A 19,171-nucleotide genomic window follows, 5' to 3' on the forward strand; every position below is an offset into this window, starting at 1 on the left:
CCCCATTTGCTTTTCAAATCCCTGCAATTGGGCAATGGGGGCTCCACCTCCTGAATATGTCTGGAATTTGGCCAGTCTGCTCTTCCTACAGCCACTGACCTGGCTGCAGCCACCATCATCTCTCATTTGGGCTACTGGAAAAATCCTCAGACTTGCTGCTCCAGTGCCTGCCTCATACCATTTAGTCTCCATTTGGCAGCCAGAGAGAATCGTTGAAGACTGTATGTCAGCACTTGCTCGAAGCCCTCATCTTGCTCAGAGTACAGGCCACATCACCATGTTGGCTCACCAGGTCTGGTAGCATCTGGGCCCTGTGGTCTCCTGATCTCTGCTCTCACTCCTCTCTCCCTATTCACTCTGCCACATTTGCCTCTTTGACATTCCTTGAACACTTTGAGGACTGTGGTTCTCAAAATATGACCCCAGACCAGCAGCTTCAGTAGCATCTGAACATTTGTTGAAATGCAAATTCTTAGGCACCAGCCCCTGCTTGTTGAGTCATAAACTCTGGGGCGTGGGGCCCTGCAATCTGCTTCCCATGCCCTCTTGGTGGTTCAGATGCAAGAGTGAGGATTGCTGGTCCAGGCACATTCCCACCCCAGGGCCTTTGCACTGGCAGTTTCCTTTACATGGAAACCTTGTTTTCCAGGTCCTCCTCAGACACCTGGTTGTCTCTCTTTAGTCTGGATCTCCGCCCAGGAGCTCCACCTGCAACTCAGAGACCAGTGCCCCCCAGCAGAGGTCTAAGGCTCAGCTCTGTGAAGTGCCTTATAAGCTTCTAAGTTTTAATCATTTTAACTTCTTTCTGAGTATCTGCAGCTTCTTCCTACAGCTGCTACCTTTGCGACACCTCAGAGTTCTTGTTTTGCCTTTTCGGTCATCTCTTAAACAATCCTTTAAGTTTAAATTTTCACTAGTGAAATAACTGGCATGGCTTCGACCTGCTGGCTGTGTCCTGACTGGCAATCTGGTGAACTCAGGGATTTACACACAACTCCTTACTAATGTGGCCAAATGCAATTGTCCTGCTCTCACCAAAGTGAACAAAAGGAAAGTCCTTGTCATTCCAACAGGTCTCTGCTGAGTGCGTTTTGATGCACATCTTCTTTATGTCTGGATACATGGTGTGTGTGTATGTGTGTGTGTGTGTGTGTGTGTGTGTGCGCGCACATGCGCGTAAGTGGGTATATGTATGTACACTGTGGGGTTGCTTACTTAAATGATTTATTAGCTAAAGTAAAGTGCTTTAAAAATTTCCCTAAGAAGCTGTCTGACTTATAACATCACTGAAGAGGATAATCTTACAGAAAAGTAGGAAATACCTTTGCTGATTTTTCTTTCAGATTGTTGACTTGAAGAAAAGGCAGTGGAATTACATTAAGTATGATGAATGTTTTGTGAACATTTTTTATTAAGAAAAAAAATCAGTTTATCCCTTGATCTGACTGGACATTGAATAAATGTCAAGAAGGAGCCCCACACTTTTAGCCTTTCCAGGGGAAGCACGTGTGGCCCCTTCTGCTCCCTCTCCCCACTCAAGTCCAGCATGATGTCACATCAGTGTGATAGGGGAAGCCCTTTGTGAAGTCACCCCTGCTGGGAACAGCTGAAGAAGAAGAAACAGGGTTTGGGTGGAAAAGGGAAATGAAGTGGATGGCAGAGCAGAAACAGAGGCTGTGCACCGAAGCTTTGATGGGAAGAAAAGTCAAGTCAGACCTAAACACTGAATGTCCAGCCTGTTAGGGACAGGGAGCTGGGCGGCAAACCCTAGAAGCTGGTGTGTGTGTGTGTTTGGACTGTCCTGGAGTGAGGGGATGACCAACAAGTCCAGTCCTAACCTGGAAAACCAATATCATTTGAGAGGATAAGCAGACAGTAAAACATATTCCCTTCGATATTCTCATGTGTAAAATAGGCATAACATGACCTATCTCACAGGACTATTTTGAGAATTAGAAATCATGTATTTACACTCCCAGACATTTCACAGGCATTCAATAAATGGCAGGTTTGATTATGAAAGAGACATGCATAATCTGCAAGCATCTGCTGCAAATCATAGGGAGGGAGAGCCTGGAGTGCCTCTAGAAAGAGATGGAAATAGGAATAAATATAAATGCACAGAATCGCTTTTACATTATTTTTAATAATGTAAATGGCATAAACATTATTTTATTTAATCCAGTGTACTATTTTATTTAGTGACTATAAAATATTTTTAAGGGCTTTTCTTTTAAAGTCTGTCTCCCCAAATAATTATCCCCCTATGACCTTAAGCTCGTGGAATACCAAATTTCTTGCACAAAGTATTCAGAAACTAACCTTGACTGCTAAACACAGACTCTCCCCTTGGGGGGCCTGGGTCTAGTGACAGGAAGTGAGAATCAGACGGATGAAGGATCAACCACAGCAATGTGACAGCAGTGCTGTATGCTTTAGCAGCAGAGAAGTGCCAATGAGGAGGAAGGCCCTGCCTGATAGGGCGCTGTGGAGGTGATGGTTTTCTAGCAAGTTGGTGGGTGAGGAGGAGAGACCAGTTCAGGAAGAAGCAACAGAAGCTTGCAGAGATGAGACGGGGGCAGCAGGAGTTGTGTGTGGGAGGACAGCAGTCCTGGTATGCATGCTAAAAAGTCTGAGTTCTATTTATTCTATTGATGATATAATAGCTTTATATTAGATATAATCTTTCTTTATCATACTGTTTTGATTCTCTGGGTGAGACAAGAAAATTTAAATAATATGAAAGGAATATGGTTAAGAGTCATTTTTCTTCCCACCTAGACTGTCTAGCTAGAGGCAACCACTGTTCTTCTCACAAGCAAATGTGGGCCTGGTTACTGATGGATTTTAATCAGGGAAGAAACAGAGGATGGACTCTCGGGGCAGGAAGGGAGGCAAGAGGACTAGTGAGGGGGTTTTTGTAAAAGTAGAGACTACATCACTACAAGAATTCAAATGAGGATATACTTTAAAATACAATCAAGAGGAGCTGGTGAAAAAATAAAATAAAATAAAAATAAAAAAGAGGAGCTGGTGACCTTGAATATCAAGTATGAGGAGATGGTGACGACTCCCCACCTTCTGTCTTAGTTTACTCACGAATATGCTGTCAAGAAACTGAGCTAAAAAGTTATGATTGAGCCTTAGTGTCCCTCGTCTCCTTTTCTTTCTCTTATTCATGGTACTTTCCAATTTTTTTTTTCTTTAACTGAAATGTCTGCCCTGGCAGCTCTGTGTGGCTACGTGACTGCTTAGGCCAAAAGGATGTGAAGAAGTGATACAGCAATGTCTAGATCATATTTTTATAAGGGAGCTGTTTGCCTTCTATGTTCACTCCTTCATTTTCCCTCAGACTAAAATGTTCTCCTTCATGCATCAGCTCCAAATATTCAGGGACCATGGCTTTGGGAACAGTGGAACAGACCGTCCAGATGCATGGCCACCACTGGGTCTCTCTGTCTTTGGAATGTTATATGAGAGAAGAATATCCCTCAGTCTGATTTATTCCATTCATTTGGGTGCCTCCTTAGCTAGTTAGTACTTGAATGAAATCAAGAATATAGAAGGAGAAGTAGAGATCTCATTTTGTTTTGCTTTGAAGTAGGAAGTATGGAGTGAATGGAGATAAAAGTGTTTGACTATGAAGAATGATATTGCCTGCAGTTCATCAAGAGGTGACCTCAAGAGAGACCTGGGCTGGGGACCCAGACCTGGGAAGGAATAGCTTAGGTGGCAGCTGAAGTGATGGGGGTGGATGAGATCACTCCAGAGCTCACTCCAGAGTTCTCAGAGAGTGAAAAGGACAGAGGACCTGGGACAGCATCTGTGACAAACAGATACTGTAAGGAGAAAGTCACTCCCTTCATTTTGTGTTACAATCATCTGCTGCCATGCCCATTTTCCCAACTGACTATCAACTCTTTGGATTAATTGATTATAACTTACTGATCTCTGCATGAAACACCTACATAGTTTTACACAGAGTAGGCATTCAAAAATATCTTAAGAACAGTATTTTAAAATGCTTTATATCTTAGCAATAGATTTGCTTTTTATGTTTCCTATTCATGACTATAGACCACCCTGAGTCAGTCTTTCAGTGCTGCAATTTAGAAGACAGGTCACAAACACAAATGAGTGGTATGCCAGGAGGCCCTCAACAACCTTGAAGGGGCCTGCGTACCCAGGTGAAGGGGGTGGCAGGTGTTCACAAAAAGACAAAGAACTCCCTAAAAAATGGGCAGCCAACACTTTACAAAAAGGTATTCAAATGGCCAATTAGCACATAAAAGGTGCTCAACATCATTAGTGATCAGGGAAATGCAAATTAAGACCATGATGAAATAGTCTTCTCACCCACTAGAATGGCTAAAACAGCAACAAAATCACTAACAATACCAAATGTTGACAGGACGCGGGAGGAACTGGACCTCCCAAGCATTGCTGAGCGTAGTGCAAAATGATACAAACATTTCGAGAACTGTTTGGCACTTTTTCCTTAAGTTACATGCACATCTACCGTAAGACCCAGTAATTTATAATGTAGGAATTCAGCTGAGAGAATGAAAACACAAGGTTGTGCAAGGATACTCCTGACAGCCTTACTTATAAGAGCAAAAAAGTAACAACACAAATGTCCATGAGCAGACAAATGGACAAATTAATTCTGGCATGCTCATGCCAATGGAACAGACTAAACAATAAAAAGGAACACACTACTGATTTACTCAGCGATGTGGATGACTCTCTCATGTGGAACAAAGGCATCCAGACACAGAAGAGTATAAAATGTCTGATCCCATTGATACAAGTTACCAGAACAGGCAAAACTAATCTATGCTGACAGAAATGAGAAAGTGGTTGCTTTAGAGTGAGGAAGTGGACGGGACTGACTGGAAGGGGTATGAAGAAACCTTCTGGAGTGAGGTAAATGCCATAAATCTTGTTTTGGGCAGATTACATGAATGTATTCATGGCAAGAGATCATCAAACTGCACATTTAAAAGTAAAAAAGTTAAGAACAAAAAAATGAATAGTCCTTTACATTTATCCACATATTTATGCTTTTGATAATCTAAATTCAGTTCACTACATCCAAATTTATATCATTTTTAAAGGATATTTTCTCTTGATATAGAATTCTGGGTTGATGGTGTTTTTACCCCCTGCCTTTTTCTGGCACTTTAAGAATGTCATTCCAATGCCTTCCAGCCTATTTGTTTCTAACGAGGTTACTTGTTATTCACATATTTGTTCCCCTGTATGAATGTTTGTCTTTATCTAATTAAAAGTTTTATCTAGATAAAAAATTCCTTTTTATCTCTGATTTTCAGTTATTGACTGGAACGTGCTTAGATGTGATTTATATATTTGCATTTACCCCGTTTGAGGTTCATTGAGCTTTTTGGGTCTGTGGGTTGCTCTTTTAATTATTTTCTTAAATTTTAAAGAAGATTTATCTATTTTAGAGAGAGAGGGGGAGAGGGAACGTGAGCACTCATGTGGGGAGGGGCAGGAGGAGAGGTAGAGAGAAACCCACTCTGTGGTGAGAGTGCAGCCTGACATGGGGCTCAATCTTACGACACCAAGATCATGACCCAAGCTGAAACCAAGAGTCTCTCTGTTCTGACTGGATAGTGTCTGCTGCTTCTCTTCAATTTGCTTACCCTTTGTCCTGCAGTCTACAATGTGCTCTAAGGCTTAACCAGTGGATTTTTCATTTCAGAGTTTCTACTTTGGGGTTTTAATGTTTCTATTTGGTTCTTTTTTTATAGTTTTCTTTCTCTCTTGTGCTTCCTTACCAGTTTACTTATTGTGTTCTTCTTCTAGAAGTGCTTGAATACGTTTATAGTAGCTCTTACAATTTCTTATCTGCTATTTTCAACATCTGTGTTATTTCAACACCCATTTCTATTGACAATTTTTTTCCTTGATTATGGGTCCTGCTTCTTTGTATGTCTAATTTAAAAAAAATTGTATGTTCAGCATTATGGGTGATATATCATAAGGAGTTTCCTTAATGAGTGTTGAGTTCTGCTTGCAGGCAGGTAAATCACTAGAATCCTTTGATTCTACCACGCTTGGTTTCATTCTTATTATAGTGGGTCAATTTCAGTATGTCTTTAGTCCTAGAGAGACCCTTATTCCACCTAGGTCATGGCCCTTATTCCTAAAGCCTGGCCTTTCTCAGGGCTTCATGGATTGCTCAAGAGATTCTCTATCCTGGTTGGGCTGGAATTCCAATGTCCTCCACCATAACACAGCCTCTGGTACCTCCATTCAGCTCCCAAGCCTGCAATAGCTGCCCTCTGCCAGGCCTCCCAGGGCACAATCTACCCTTCATCTAAGAACATATGGGAAACCCCTGTGCAAATTCCTGGGGCCCTTGTCTACTCTGCTTATTCCTCACTAGTCTCAGTCTCACAATTTCTAGCTATTTCAATTGGCTTGAACTCTTGCCATCTGTTTCTTCAGCTTAGCAGGATGGTGGTCACAACCTGGAGCACCTCTCTGTGCTGTGGTCTGGTAAGTGGCCCCAGGCCACTAGCTGGGGTTAGCATTGGACTCCCTTAGTGCATTTCCCTTTTCCCAAGGACCACAGATCTGTGGTATACCAGTGCTTGGGAACAGATACCTCATACATTTTGTCTGTTTTATGGCTATATACAGTGGGAAGTTAAGTCCAGTACTGTATTGTGGCTGGAAGCAGAAGTCTGGACACTCAAGTGATGCCAATATAGGCTTCCATCTCCTCCCATGGAATCCCTGGCTAAGAACTGAAGTCATGGAGAATCCCTAGAAAAGAACAGGTCATGGAGATGGCTGCCCAAGGCTATCTTAGCAATGCCATTAATATCTCCAGGACATTCTTGAGTTTGGTCCACTTAGCAGTCTTTTGATCATAATTTTAGTTTTCTAGAGTTTTCTGCCTATGAGGGGGATATATTTGCAATTGTAAACTAATAAATTGGTATTTTTTGATTTCACATCAAGATCTAGTGAACTTAGTTAAAAGGTGCTTCCTTGAAAGTCAGAGCCCTTCCTGGTATACTAACAAAGAAAACCAAAAAAAGCTGGAAAACAGTAGATCCACCAAGGTAAATGCCCAGACTCAGCTGCCAGCCTGGTCTCTCCACCTGGAACCATCATTCTGATTAGCCCAACTCTGACCACAGTCATCATCATGAGCCGTTGAGCTATTTTATTTTTTATTTTTGTTTTGTTTTTGATTTTTAAGAAGACCGTTGTGTTAAGGAACCCTGAGCTCATGATCAGATTCATTATTACTGAAACCTACTAAGTTCTTACATGGTTACTTGCACACAGAAATGGTCTGGTTTTCATCTTTTTCACCAGAATTAACACCTCGAAAACCTGGTTGAAGAACTTCAGAGTGACCTGAATCACAAGCATATAATATACTGTCATTTATGGTACTTTGTTCAAATCAACTGCCAAATTAAGCAAATAGATTGATAGTACTCTTGAATACCTGAATATGGATGGCCCTGGTGATTTTTGTAGATAATTGGATGCATGAGAATAATTCATCATATCATTAGACAAGAAAAATCAAATGTTAAAAAAGTCTATGAAAAGCAAATCACTGGAGTCTTAAATCCCAAATGCTGCTCTTGCTTTTTATGCAAATAAAGAGTTTCATAAACACCAACTCATTTCATAAACCCAAACTCATTCCTCTTCTTAGGGATAGTCACACGGAAAATCTGTCTTTACTGTTTTTCCCATTTTCCAATGGAGAGACCAAGTAAATGATGTCATTAATGCTGGTTCTGTAATTGATCTGGTATGTGGGAGAATCACTTCTTCATTCCTTCATTTCCTTAAAGCTCAGCTGTTTTAACCCCTAAAAGCCTTTCCTGGATCCCTGCCAAGGTTACAACCCTTGCTCTGAGCTGCAGACTTCTAGTGCCTTACTTACTACACTGAATTTTAATGATCTGCTTATGTGTGTCTCTGCAATGCATAAGTGTTACCCAAAATCAGAGACCATGCCACATTCCTCTTCTACTCCTGGCACACTAATGGGTACCTCTCCTGGGTTCAGTCAAGTTTATAAGGTGAAGCAGTGACTGGTCCACATTCACTGTGCTAAGCCCTGAACCTGAGTACCAGATACAAAGAAAAATAAGAGGGGGATCCCTGTATGAAAAATTCACAAGTGGGAAGCAATTACACTTGCATAACTTGTATGTGACTGTCACTTAAAACACATATTTTGCAAAATGCTCTTCAGCAATTTTCAGGTTAAATTGACAGCGTATCATGTCTTTCTCTTGTTTTTTATTATCTCCCTCCGCTATCAGTTGGATCTTAGAACACAAAGGCAGCATGCTATAGTCATGGTGGAACAAGATAAGGACCCAGCTCTGTTATTCCTTACGGTTATGTGATTTAGGGTTTGCTTTTACTTTTTCTAGGCAACGTTTATTCACTGTTAAAACAGTGGTGATATTATCTACCTTATCTATTAGGGTTACTGTTAGGATCAAATGAAATAATATATGAAAGGGCTTTGAAAACCATACATCACTTCAAGTATCAGATTTATAAAGTCACAGCTTTGTGGCAGCAGCTGGTTCTGAGTTTCAAGAAGCTCCTTATCCTCAGGGTAGTTTAGGGGCAGTCCTTGGTATCCTGATTTATTCTAGTCAGTCAATTCAGGTTAGTTAAGGATTAAACTGGCAGATTTAAAAATATTGTACATATCAGGAAAGAAAATTATCTTTGCTCATAGAATAGTATATATTTTAGGGAACCACAAAACAGACATCTCCATATAAAATAACTAGAATGTGCTATGTGTATTGACTTAAAAGTCTTTTATAAATATCAAAAAAACATGTTGCTGCCAATTGGAATAAATCGTCTCAGAGAATAATAAATTGTCTCAGAGAAAGTAGCAGTTTGGTAAAATTGTAGCTGATAATGTATTTTCCATGGCAACCAAACCCAGTCTTTGGTACATTTAAAGGAGCCTGCAGTTTTGGTATTACTATGCATTTGTAAGCACCTGTTTGGGATAGAAACTAAAAGGATTTTATAAAATTGCATTCACTGGAATAAAATCTAATCATTGTAGTTGACATCACTGGTTTGAATTTTTCCCAGCTCAGAACTAATATCATTTCTCTACAGAAGAGGCATGTAATTGCAGAAGCCAGCCATGCTGTGTAGTCCATATCGCAAAGAAGGCAGTATACTTGAAGCCATACTGTCATGCTCAAATTTCTAAATCTACTAGATCTAACTAGATCTACTAGATCTACCAAATCTACTAGATCAAACCTTCTTTCAAGTAACACTACTCACACCTCCCCACCAGACAGCCCAGGACAGTGACAGTACATACTGGGTCTCTCCCAAGTGGTCCAACAAATTTAATAAGATGTGAACTCTGCAATTCAGAGAGAATTTTGCAACCCAAAGATTTTGATATATTGTATTTTTATTTTCATTCAATTCAATATATTTTCTAATTGACTTTGTGGTTTCCTCTTTGACCTGTTGGCTATTTAGAAGTATGCTGTTTAATTTCTAAATGTTTGGAGTCCTTCCCAGATATTTTAATGTTATTGATTTATAGTCTAATTCTGTTATAGTCCAAAATATCTAGTATGGTTTCAATTCTTTTATATTTGTTGAGGTTTCTTTTATGGCCCAAAATATGTTGTGTTGTTCAATGTCCCATGTGTATTTGAAAGGAATGCATGTTCTTCTTGTTGGATATAATGTTCTATTAAGGATAATTAGGTCAAGTTGGTTGATAGTGTTGTTCAGGTCTTCTGTATCCTTACTGAGTTTCTGTCTGCTTGTTCTATTGATACTGAGAGAAGAGGGAAGTCTCCCAACTTAATTCTATATTTGTCTATTTCTCCTTTCAATTCTATCCATTTTTGTTGCATGTTATTTGAAGCTCTATTGTTAGGTACATAGTTACTTAGTATTGTTATGTCTTCCCTGGTGAGCTGACTCCTTTATCACTATCTCCTGGTAATATTATTGGTCTGAAGGTTATTTTGTGTGATATCAACATGACACTCCAATTCTTGATTGGTGTTAGCACAGCATATCTTTTCCCCATCCTTTTACTTTTAAGTTATTTATGTCTTTATAATTAAAGTGGGTTTCTTTTAAGCAGCATATAGTGGAGCTTTACTTTTTTAAAAAAAAATCTAATCTGACAAAACTGTCTTTTAATTGGTGTGCTTAGAAAATATATTTTTATAAATCGGAAAATGTGCATTATATTTTTGTGATCCCAAGATTAGTGATTTTTTTTCTGAGATATCTGTTTGGTTTTGCATTTTTGACTCAGGTTTTTTAAAGCTGTGAGAGGAAAGAAGACAGAATCCAATCTGACATTTAAAGGAATTATAAGGGATCCCTGGGTGGCGCAGTGGTTTAGCGCCTGCCTTTGGCCCAGGGCGTGATCCTGGAGACCCGGGATCGAATCCCACGTCGGGCTCCCGGTACATGGAGCCTGCTTCTCCCTCTGCCTATGTCTCTGCCTCTCTCTCTCCCTCTCTCTCTGTGTGTGACTATCATAAATAATAAAAAAAAATAAAGGAATTATAACACACTGAGCCTCCACTATTCCTCCAAACACTCTGCTAGATCCTTTGCTCTCAATCCCCATCTCACTGATGGAGGCAATTGGGGCCCCATGGCACAGGCTGCTAACAGCCCCCAATATACATTCTCCCCTTCCTCCTAGTAATAAAATAATTCACCAAGGTCACCAAGAAAAAAAAAGCCACATTTCCCAGTCTGTTGTGGCAAGGTTTGCCTTGGAACTTAGTTCTGGCTAATGAGATATACACTGAAGTATAGATCCTGAAAACTTTCTCCCAAATACAGCTGACTCATTCTGTTTCTTTGTTCACTTCTTCCTCCGTCCTACTACCTGGAATATAGATACGATGATAGTAGCACCAACTGCCACACCGGGGCATGATGAAAATGGCCACAGTCTTGGGGTAGTAGAACAGTGACCTGCAAGAAGCTTGGGTCCTCTGGGGACTTTGTAGAGCAAAACCATACCTGCCCATAGGTGCTTCTCTCCTGACTTTTACATGAGAGAAATAAAAATCTACCTTGATTAAGCTACCATCTGGGAGGAGTATATTGTCATGAACTCAATTGCTTTGTTTCAATAAATTAACTTCAATCAAAATGTGGATTTAATAATTTAGCTTTGTGTATAATATCTTAAAAACTTAGATTATTGCTTTGTTATAAGCACTGCTTACTGTTTTAAAACTATATTTCATGTTAAAGTATTTTTAAAGTGTTTGAGAGAGAAAAAAGCAAAGTCCATCTTAAGTCTGAAGCTGGCAGAAAGATAGAAGCCCTGTGCCTGGCTCGGGATGGGGACAGCTAGAACACACATTGTAACAAGGTCAAGAGAGGAAGCTCTAAGAGAAGGTGATGGAAGACACGCCAGAGACAGAAGGCAGCTTTGTCCATCAGCATTAGGGGCTGGGGGCAGTGGCAGGTAAATAAAGCCAGAAGGAGGGCAGCTGGGGTGATTGAGAACTTTGAAGATGAGACGGAATTTCATACCAAATCAGAGAGTCACAGCTTTGAGTGGACTGGAGACAGGAATCTGGAAGAACGTGTGCAGTGGGGTTAGTGTTGTTCCATCTCAAATCTGCAGGACTTCTGAACTGGCTGCAAGAGCAGCAGTGTACCTGGGAGTGTGAACCAGAAGGCTCAGTTTAAATCCGGCTATGCATTGCCTATGCGCAGAGCTCATCTAATTCATATATATATATTTAAATAATTCATACTTTTCTAAGGTTCAGGCTTCCTAATAAGACAGCTCTGCTAGAGGGAGGACCATAAATATCCTTGTGATGGTGGTCAACAACTTGAAGCATAAAATCTTGAAAGAAAATAATCTACGTCTAGGAAGAACATTTTATAAATCTATTTCAGCATTTACAAATATAAGCATGACCCTTCAATTATTCATTATTCTACTTCCAAATTTGGAGAATACCACTTATCTAAAAATTGATGCTTATATTTTAAGAACTATATTTTCTGGGAATTCCAAAAAAAGTGATTAAAAAATCAAATATTCTATTTCTAGCCTCTTTGCTCCTCCTCCCCAGGATATGGTGATGGATTCTGATCCCCTGGAGCTCTAACATGCCCTTCATCCCACAATCACTATAGCTTGGTTTTTCCAAGGACAGACCCAATTAAGGTCAACTCCAAACACAGGGTAAGAGCCATCGTCCCTGAAGGGTGACTTGAGGATGAGAAGCTTTCAAGAAGGATGACCTGAGATCCTTGTCTCCACATCCACAAGAGATATGACATAACACACAGATGATGGCAATTTTAGCTTCTTCACAGGGACTTCACTCCTAGATCACAAAATGCTCCATCCCAAACTGCACCCTGGTACACAATTGAGTTTTACGTGTTTCTTCTCAGGTATGTGTGTATGAGTCTGTGAGAGAGAGAGACAGAGACAGAGACAGAGAGAAAGAGAGAGGGCGGAAGGAAGGAAGAAGGGAGAGAAAAATATTGATGGAATTTTTTCTTTATAAGGCAACCCTAGCTACACTGAGATAAAATCCACCATAATCTTTTATCTTGATTTATAGGATAAATATCAAGGATCTTTCACATACAGATGAGTTTAAAGCAAACATGAAATTCTATCAGAATGACTGATCTACACCTTGAGAATATATTCCCAAGAAAATGACATGAGGAAAAAGGTAATTTGTATAACACTGCAAATAATAGCAAAAAATGGTGAAAATCTAAGTGCTCAAAGGAGAGGAGTAGCTTATTCTAGTTTATCAGTATGATTAAATGTTTTAAAACTGTTACATGAAAATTGTGGAAAGTTTTTTTTTTTTTTTGATATATGGAAAGAGGAAAGAAGTAGACTTTTTCTTTCCATAGATGTGCAGAATGGGCAATGATTGAAAATGGTTATGGCACCTGTTGGTCCAGAGCACATTCACTGGGACAACAGGTGCTCAGTAACTGTGCTCTTTCCCTTCCTATACGCATCTATCTAAATCTTAGTCATCCTACAGAGTCCATCTCAGACAGCCCCTCCTCCATGGAGCTTTGATGATAAGCTCCTGGAGGACACAAGTAAGTCCCAGTTATCACTGATCAGTATATAGCACTAGGTCAAGCTACTCACATGATGCCTTTGTGAAAATCAGAAAAAAGTGCTCCTTCCTCTGAGTGGCAGCAGCCACATGCTGGGGCACAGGGCTTGGTGAGTGGCTGCATGGTGGATGCGTGTCAATCTCCACTAAGAGGGATGCCCCATTACAGGATCCTACCATCCACGGTTACTGCCTAGCCTGTGCTTCATACATATGAGGTGTTCAATATTTGTTGAATGAATGAATGGACTGAGATTAAGGGGGAAAAAAGTCCTTCTTGGTTTTTCTTGTAGATGTTCCAGTTTTAACCAAACTCTTTCACAAAGTCCCAGTTTACTGATCTTTAAAATGGGGTGAATAGGCCAGAGTCATTAAGATCTGGACCAGCACCAGCTGCAAAACATTATGACTCTGTGCTGCTATATACAAAGCGCCTAGGACCCTGTTAAATGAATGAATCATTCTCCACAACTGCTTAGTACCTTGGCTAGGTGTGCTGTAATAATACATTGGTCTTTGTCCTTGGTTCCTGGCAGAGCTCCTAAAAGCCTTTGAATTTCCAGAGAGGAGTATCTTTTGTTATCCATCAGAAGTCCTAATCACACCTGAGCTTATGCTAATAAGGTGATTAAGGTTAGGGCTCCTACACAGGAGCCCCTCAGGATGGGGCTGGCCCCTGGAAACACAAGGTGGCTTGAGGCTTAGAACTTTCAGCTCCACTCACTGATCTCCAGGGAAAAGGGAAGCTGGAGCCTGGGTTATAAACAAAGGATCTCGAGAGCTTCCAGGTTGGTAATCACTCAAGGAGCTGGCAAGGTAACACATCTGGAGGGGACATGGAAGCTCCTGCTTCCCATACTCCTGCTGCCCATACTCATGCTATGCAAGTCTTACATGTGGCTGTTCTTGAGTTGCATCCTTTCTAATACACGTAAGTCAAGTGTTTTTCTGAGTTCTATCTGTCATTCTGATGAATGACTGGACCTGAGGAAGGGGTTGTGGGAACCCCTGGATTTGAGGCCAGTTGTTCAGAACTACTGGTATTGGAGACTTGGTCATTACCATTGAAAAATCTCCCACATACCTGATGTCAGAAAACATCACTCATTAGGGGATGGTCTCAAAGTTTACTTGTAAATCAACCGCCAGCAAGTTCTACTTAAAAACTATTATAATCAGGATTCTCCATCAGTGTGGGATAACACATGTCAAAATCTCTGATCGAGGTACTATTCAGTTTATACAGCTTCTAGAAGATTCTGTTGTAGCTCCATGAGACATGTCACAATTGGGAATGTATTGTAAATATGAAATGTGTCAGCAAACACATCAGGGAATTAGTTTCTGTGGTTGGCTCCCGAAAGCCCATCTAACCAGCTGGGAGCAGACACAGAGTCAGACAGCTCTAGGCTGACCGGCCAAGGTGAAGAAAGGAGGAGGGTATTCCCTTCCTTTATCTGGGAGTCAGGCCAACTCTAGGTGTAATTTCAGAGCTGGTGGAATTTGTCCTCTGCATCTTTCCTTTTTGTCCCCTTTCCCTTCCTACCTGGGCTTCTCTCCCAAGGCTCTCCTGCTGCCCAAAGACCTCCACTGGGGGACCCCACCCTCCCAGGACTACCCCAAATTCCCTAGTGTCCCCCTTCCCTTGTCCGTGACCCAAATCAAAATCCCCATTCCTTCAATGTAGTTCATTGGTTCTCAAATTTCTGGCTAGATGCTTAAAAGCCTTTGATTGCATTTATTCCCACCAGGGATGTAAACAACTGATGTGTACTCAGGAGGAGATACTGATAGAATTCAGAGTTTGAGAATGAAAAGCTTGAGCAGGAATTTTTAGATTGGGGCGCAGGCCAGCCCTTTCTGGGATCTGCAGTAAGTGCTCCTAAACCATTCTGATTGTTTGCAGCTTCTTCCTCTTCCATGTCTGAATTCACAACATGTAGAAATTCCAGCTGACGCCCCTCTGCTCTGCTGCCCCTCATGGCCCCCCAGGGCCCCCGGCTCCAGTGACCCGCATCTAATTCTGTAGACAGGGTGTAAGTAAGGGAGGGCTGCTGGTAAAGAGATAGGATTGCCAATCTCTCTTTCTAAATGATCATTTCAAAGTCATCTTTATAAGCTTAATTCTCTTTTCCCTTCAGGGGTGGTCCTTGCTGGCCAAGATAGGAGAATTTGTGGACTTTACAGTTCATAGTAGATCCTCACAGTGCAAGGTCCATCTTCTTCCACAGATGCAGTCTCTGCAGTCTCTGCAGGCTCAGGAACTTACTGCTAAAGCATCCACTGGGCTGAGTATTCAGTGGAATGGCCCGGGCCCTGCTATTGCCAATGCCTTCTGCCCCTGCCCCCCACTTCACCCCACAGTTTATTCACTTGGCAGATGATTCTTGGTTCTATTCTTAGCACTAGGGAAGACATCAAATAAGACTTAAATACAAAAACTCAGTGTAATCCTTGTGTGGTTCCTGCTGCATTCAGAAGCTTCAGGAACAGATGAAGGGAGGTGGCACTGTATAGGGCACAGCCTATCTAGTTGGATCAGGGTGCACACTCCAGATCCAAAGCTTATCCATGGGGGTGCAGACATCTCTCTGGGGAGGAATTCAGGTGACAATGGAAGCCTTTGTCCTCTATTTTCGGATTCAAGGTGCTACACACCAAATAGTTATGAGACTCTCCTTTATAGGCTGCTTTGTCAGCATTATCCTCTGTAATCGACTTTCCTTGTTATGAAGGGGAACCTGAGTGACAGAGAGGTTAGCCAACCCGCTCTACCTGAACTTGCGTCATTAGCCTGCAAAGCTCATGCTCAGAGCCGTTAAGTCTCAGAACAATCTAAAAACTCATGGGTTTCGAGAAACATGCCCATTGTGAGCTCCTCTCACAAACTTTTCCATTGCTGTCCTGGAAAGCCTCCCTCAGGAAACCTACATATGTGCTCACACACGGCGGCTCCTCCTCAGGGAACGGCCATGGGCAGAAGCCTCTGCAGCTGGATGGTCTCCCTACCCAGGATCCCACACAGGTGAGGCTGGGAAGGAGGAACTGTTCTTTACTGCTTTCCCACCAGGGCCTGGTCTTCCTAAGGGGAGAGAAGCCCACTGTGGACCCACCTCAATGACAAAAGAAGTCGCAAAACTCACAGAGAAGAACAACCCTCAATTTTAAAGAAGGGAAAAAAATAGAGGTGGGGGGGCAGAGGGGACACAGTATTTGGAAATCACTATGCAAGCCACTGCACATGTGCCCCAGGAAGTCTGGTCTTCAGATTCAAGGCCTATTTTCATGGCTGGCCTGAAGCAAAAGGTGCTGGGCCACCTGTCAAGGATGGCTGGGTCTGTTCAAGTCCCTTCACTCATGAAGGGAGCCACACCCACACTTGATGGGCTGCCCATGGGACCACAGTGGATGGAGGAGAAATGTTCTCTGTAAAGAGAAGAGAGCAGGCCGGCAGGGGATAGGCCATGCTAATTTCACCTTTGCTGATCAATTCCTGGGGGAAACAGAGGAACAGATCCTCAAGAGGCAAATGGGATCAAGAAGTTGGAACATGGAAAATACGTGGTCTGATCTTTGGCCTAGAGGTAAAAGCCCATCCATCTCTAGGACACCCCCTGTCTGGGGGCGTCATCCTATCATCTACAAGGTCTCTGATGGTTCAGACTCAGCTATACCATTTTATCCACCAAAGTCTAGGAGTTTCGACATGAACCCTAGCATGTTTAATTCATCCAGGCTTATGTTTCTGATCTCATTCTGTATCACAGAGTGTTTCATGGCAAAGTATACAGGAGCAGGAAGCCTTGGGATATCTGCAGAGATATACTGCAGAGAGCACCTCACGTTACCCAGCAAAGCTGTACTGCTTCCTTTCGGAGCTCTGTCTGCCCCAGGGGTACCTAGATGGAGGGCTGCTTGTCACAGCACACCACGTAGCCGGATATGTGTGCTCCCACCTGTGAAGAGCGGAGTCGAGGCCAAATTATTTCCACTGTGAACTGTTTGGAAGCTGTCTTTACAATACCAGAGATATAAAAATTATGGCTCCCTGTAAGACTACAACAACCCACCACTGTGCAGGGTAACATACTTCATTTGTCCAGGAAGCTTTGTCCTGGCTGATTACATGAGACATAATTGCTTTTGTTACACATTCATAAGTATCAGGAAAAGACATTCTTTATGTCCCTCATTTTCAATGCCCTACTTACCAACTTCATCCCTGATGTTTGCAAGTTCGATTGACAGCTCTTTTTCTTTCACAAGGGCACTTTCACTCTGAAAAAACAAAACGGATACCAAGAGTCCCCTAGTTTTATGCTAGATAAGCACTTTCACATGTTTAGTTAATGAATCATATTAAACAAATATTTATAAGTCTAGCCTTTAAGAAGGTAATTTTTTCATTATAGAAAAACAGAAAAAAATTGCAAAACAATGTATGACTCATTCATTTGTATCACATTCAAATCACAAATTTTGCAATGTAATAATAGTGTTATCCATGGTTGTGCTTTTCTCTGATTGTATTCTTGTATACCTCGTCCTACAAAACTTCTTTGCACGCCTCTGCCATGCACACCTGGTATGTATTATCATACACTGTTAATCATTATTGTTATTTTGAGATTTTTGATCATGAAAACCTCCATGCCATATTTCTCCTAAGGGGCAAATGCTTATTTTACCAACTGTCCCTTACACTTACCCTTTCTTCAGTACATACATGGTTGGCTGCCTAACAAATAATGAGCAGAAGACTTAACACGAAACATTTTTCTCTGGAGGAGACCAACACCAAACCTTAAGGTTTCCAAGGTTTTTTGTCCACTGTCTACATCACCAGAAGAAACAAGAGAGAAGTCCCACTGGAAGTGCTATAAAGTACAAAGGATACCATCTGTAATTAAATGATTGCTAAGTTGTTTTCAAATCATATGTCTTCTCTGACATAAAACAGGAGTACCAAAGACATGCTGAATTTGTAATCTGGGTTACAGAGTCACCAGAAATAGTGACATTTGTTATGCTTTCATTGTTACTAATTATAACGAGGAAAGGTGTGCTATATAAATCCTCTTCACATTAGAGATACCAAAAATGTAGGCCTTCACAGAAGGTCTCTTCCCTCTGCAGAATGTAGTCCCAGAGCAAACATTTCCGAAAAGGGAATGAAGCTAAAATGTGAACCAGATATCTAGTGTGAATATCACCAGGGTCTTGTGAAAGTTCTTTCTTAACCTCTTTTGACTCTGATTTCAGCACCTCCAAAGAACCCGTGCCAAATGAAAATAGGCAGCTGGTACAATCTTGTGCTTGTGCCTGCTATGTATAGATCTGGGTAACACATGTACTACTTTGGGTTGATGGGATGGACAGTCTCAAGTCATCCAGAGGGTATTTGCTATGTATTCAATGTCATAATTTCATACTACCTAAGTAAAACTCTATTTGCATAATAAACTGAGAGCTCTTATAGTCACAGGCATCAGTAATTCTTAGCTCATGGTTCTTTTAAGAATAATGTAGTAATAATATATCCTTTGAGGGACAGTGGCCCCCCCTTTTATTCATGAAGCTTACTCCTTCCATCCCATAGTTTCTTTGCCTTCCTTGAATTTGAAGGCTAGAATCACACCTGAGAGTAGATATTTTCCTAATCACTAAGCAATGCTGTCTCTAGGCCACGCCCGCTGCACAGGGTCATAATGAGGGCTGAGAAAATTAATATATGCAAAGTAGTTACAACAGTGCCTGGCACTTAGAAGTTCTGTATAAATATTAGTTGTTATTATAACTCTGTTGTTTTCCTTTCATTTAATTTGCAACTAGATAACATCCTATAGATCCTAAGGGCTTCTCCATATAAAGGATCTAAATGTGTTTAGAACTGGCGTATTCTTATGTTCCATTTTTTTTGTTTTTGTTTTTTGTTTTGTTTTGCTTTTTAAAATACATTCCTGGGGTGCCTGGGTGGCTCAGTTGGTTAAGCATCTGACTATTGA

At 41.3% G+C, this 19,171-nt stretch overlaps 1 protein-coding gene across 10 annotated transcripts in view; it reads right to left on the reverse strand.

Moving 5' to 3' along the window:
- MTUS2 (microtubule associated scaffold protein 2) overlaps window positions 1-19,171 on the reverse strand; it is a 593,760-nt gene that overhangs the window by 41,098 nt on the left and 533,491 nt on the right. For all 10 annotated transcript variants that reach the window (XM_077868253.1, XM_077868251.1, XM_077868248.1 and 7 more), the window contains one exon: window positions 17,378-17,444. In XM_077868253.1, coding sequence (XP_077724379.1) covers window positions 17,378-17,444 — 67 coding nt within the window. The remainder of the gene's footprint in view (window positions 1-17,377; window positions 17,445-19,171) is intronic.

Source organism: Canis aureus, chromosome 24, assembly GCF_053574225.1.
Source record: "Canis aureus isolate CA01 chromosome 24, VMU_Caureus_v.1.0, whole genome shotgun sequence".
Taxonomy (NCBI): Eukaryota; Metazoa; Chordata; class Mammalia; order Carnivora; family Canidae; genus Canis; species Canis aureus.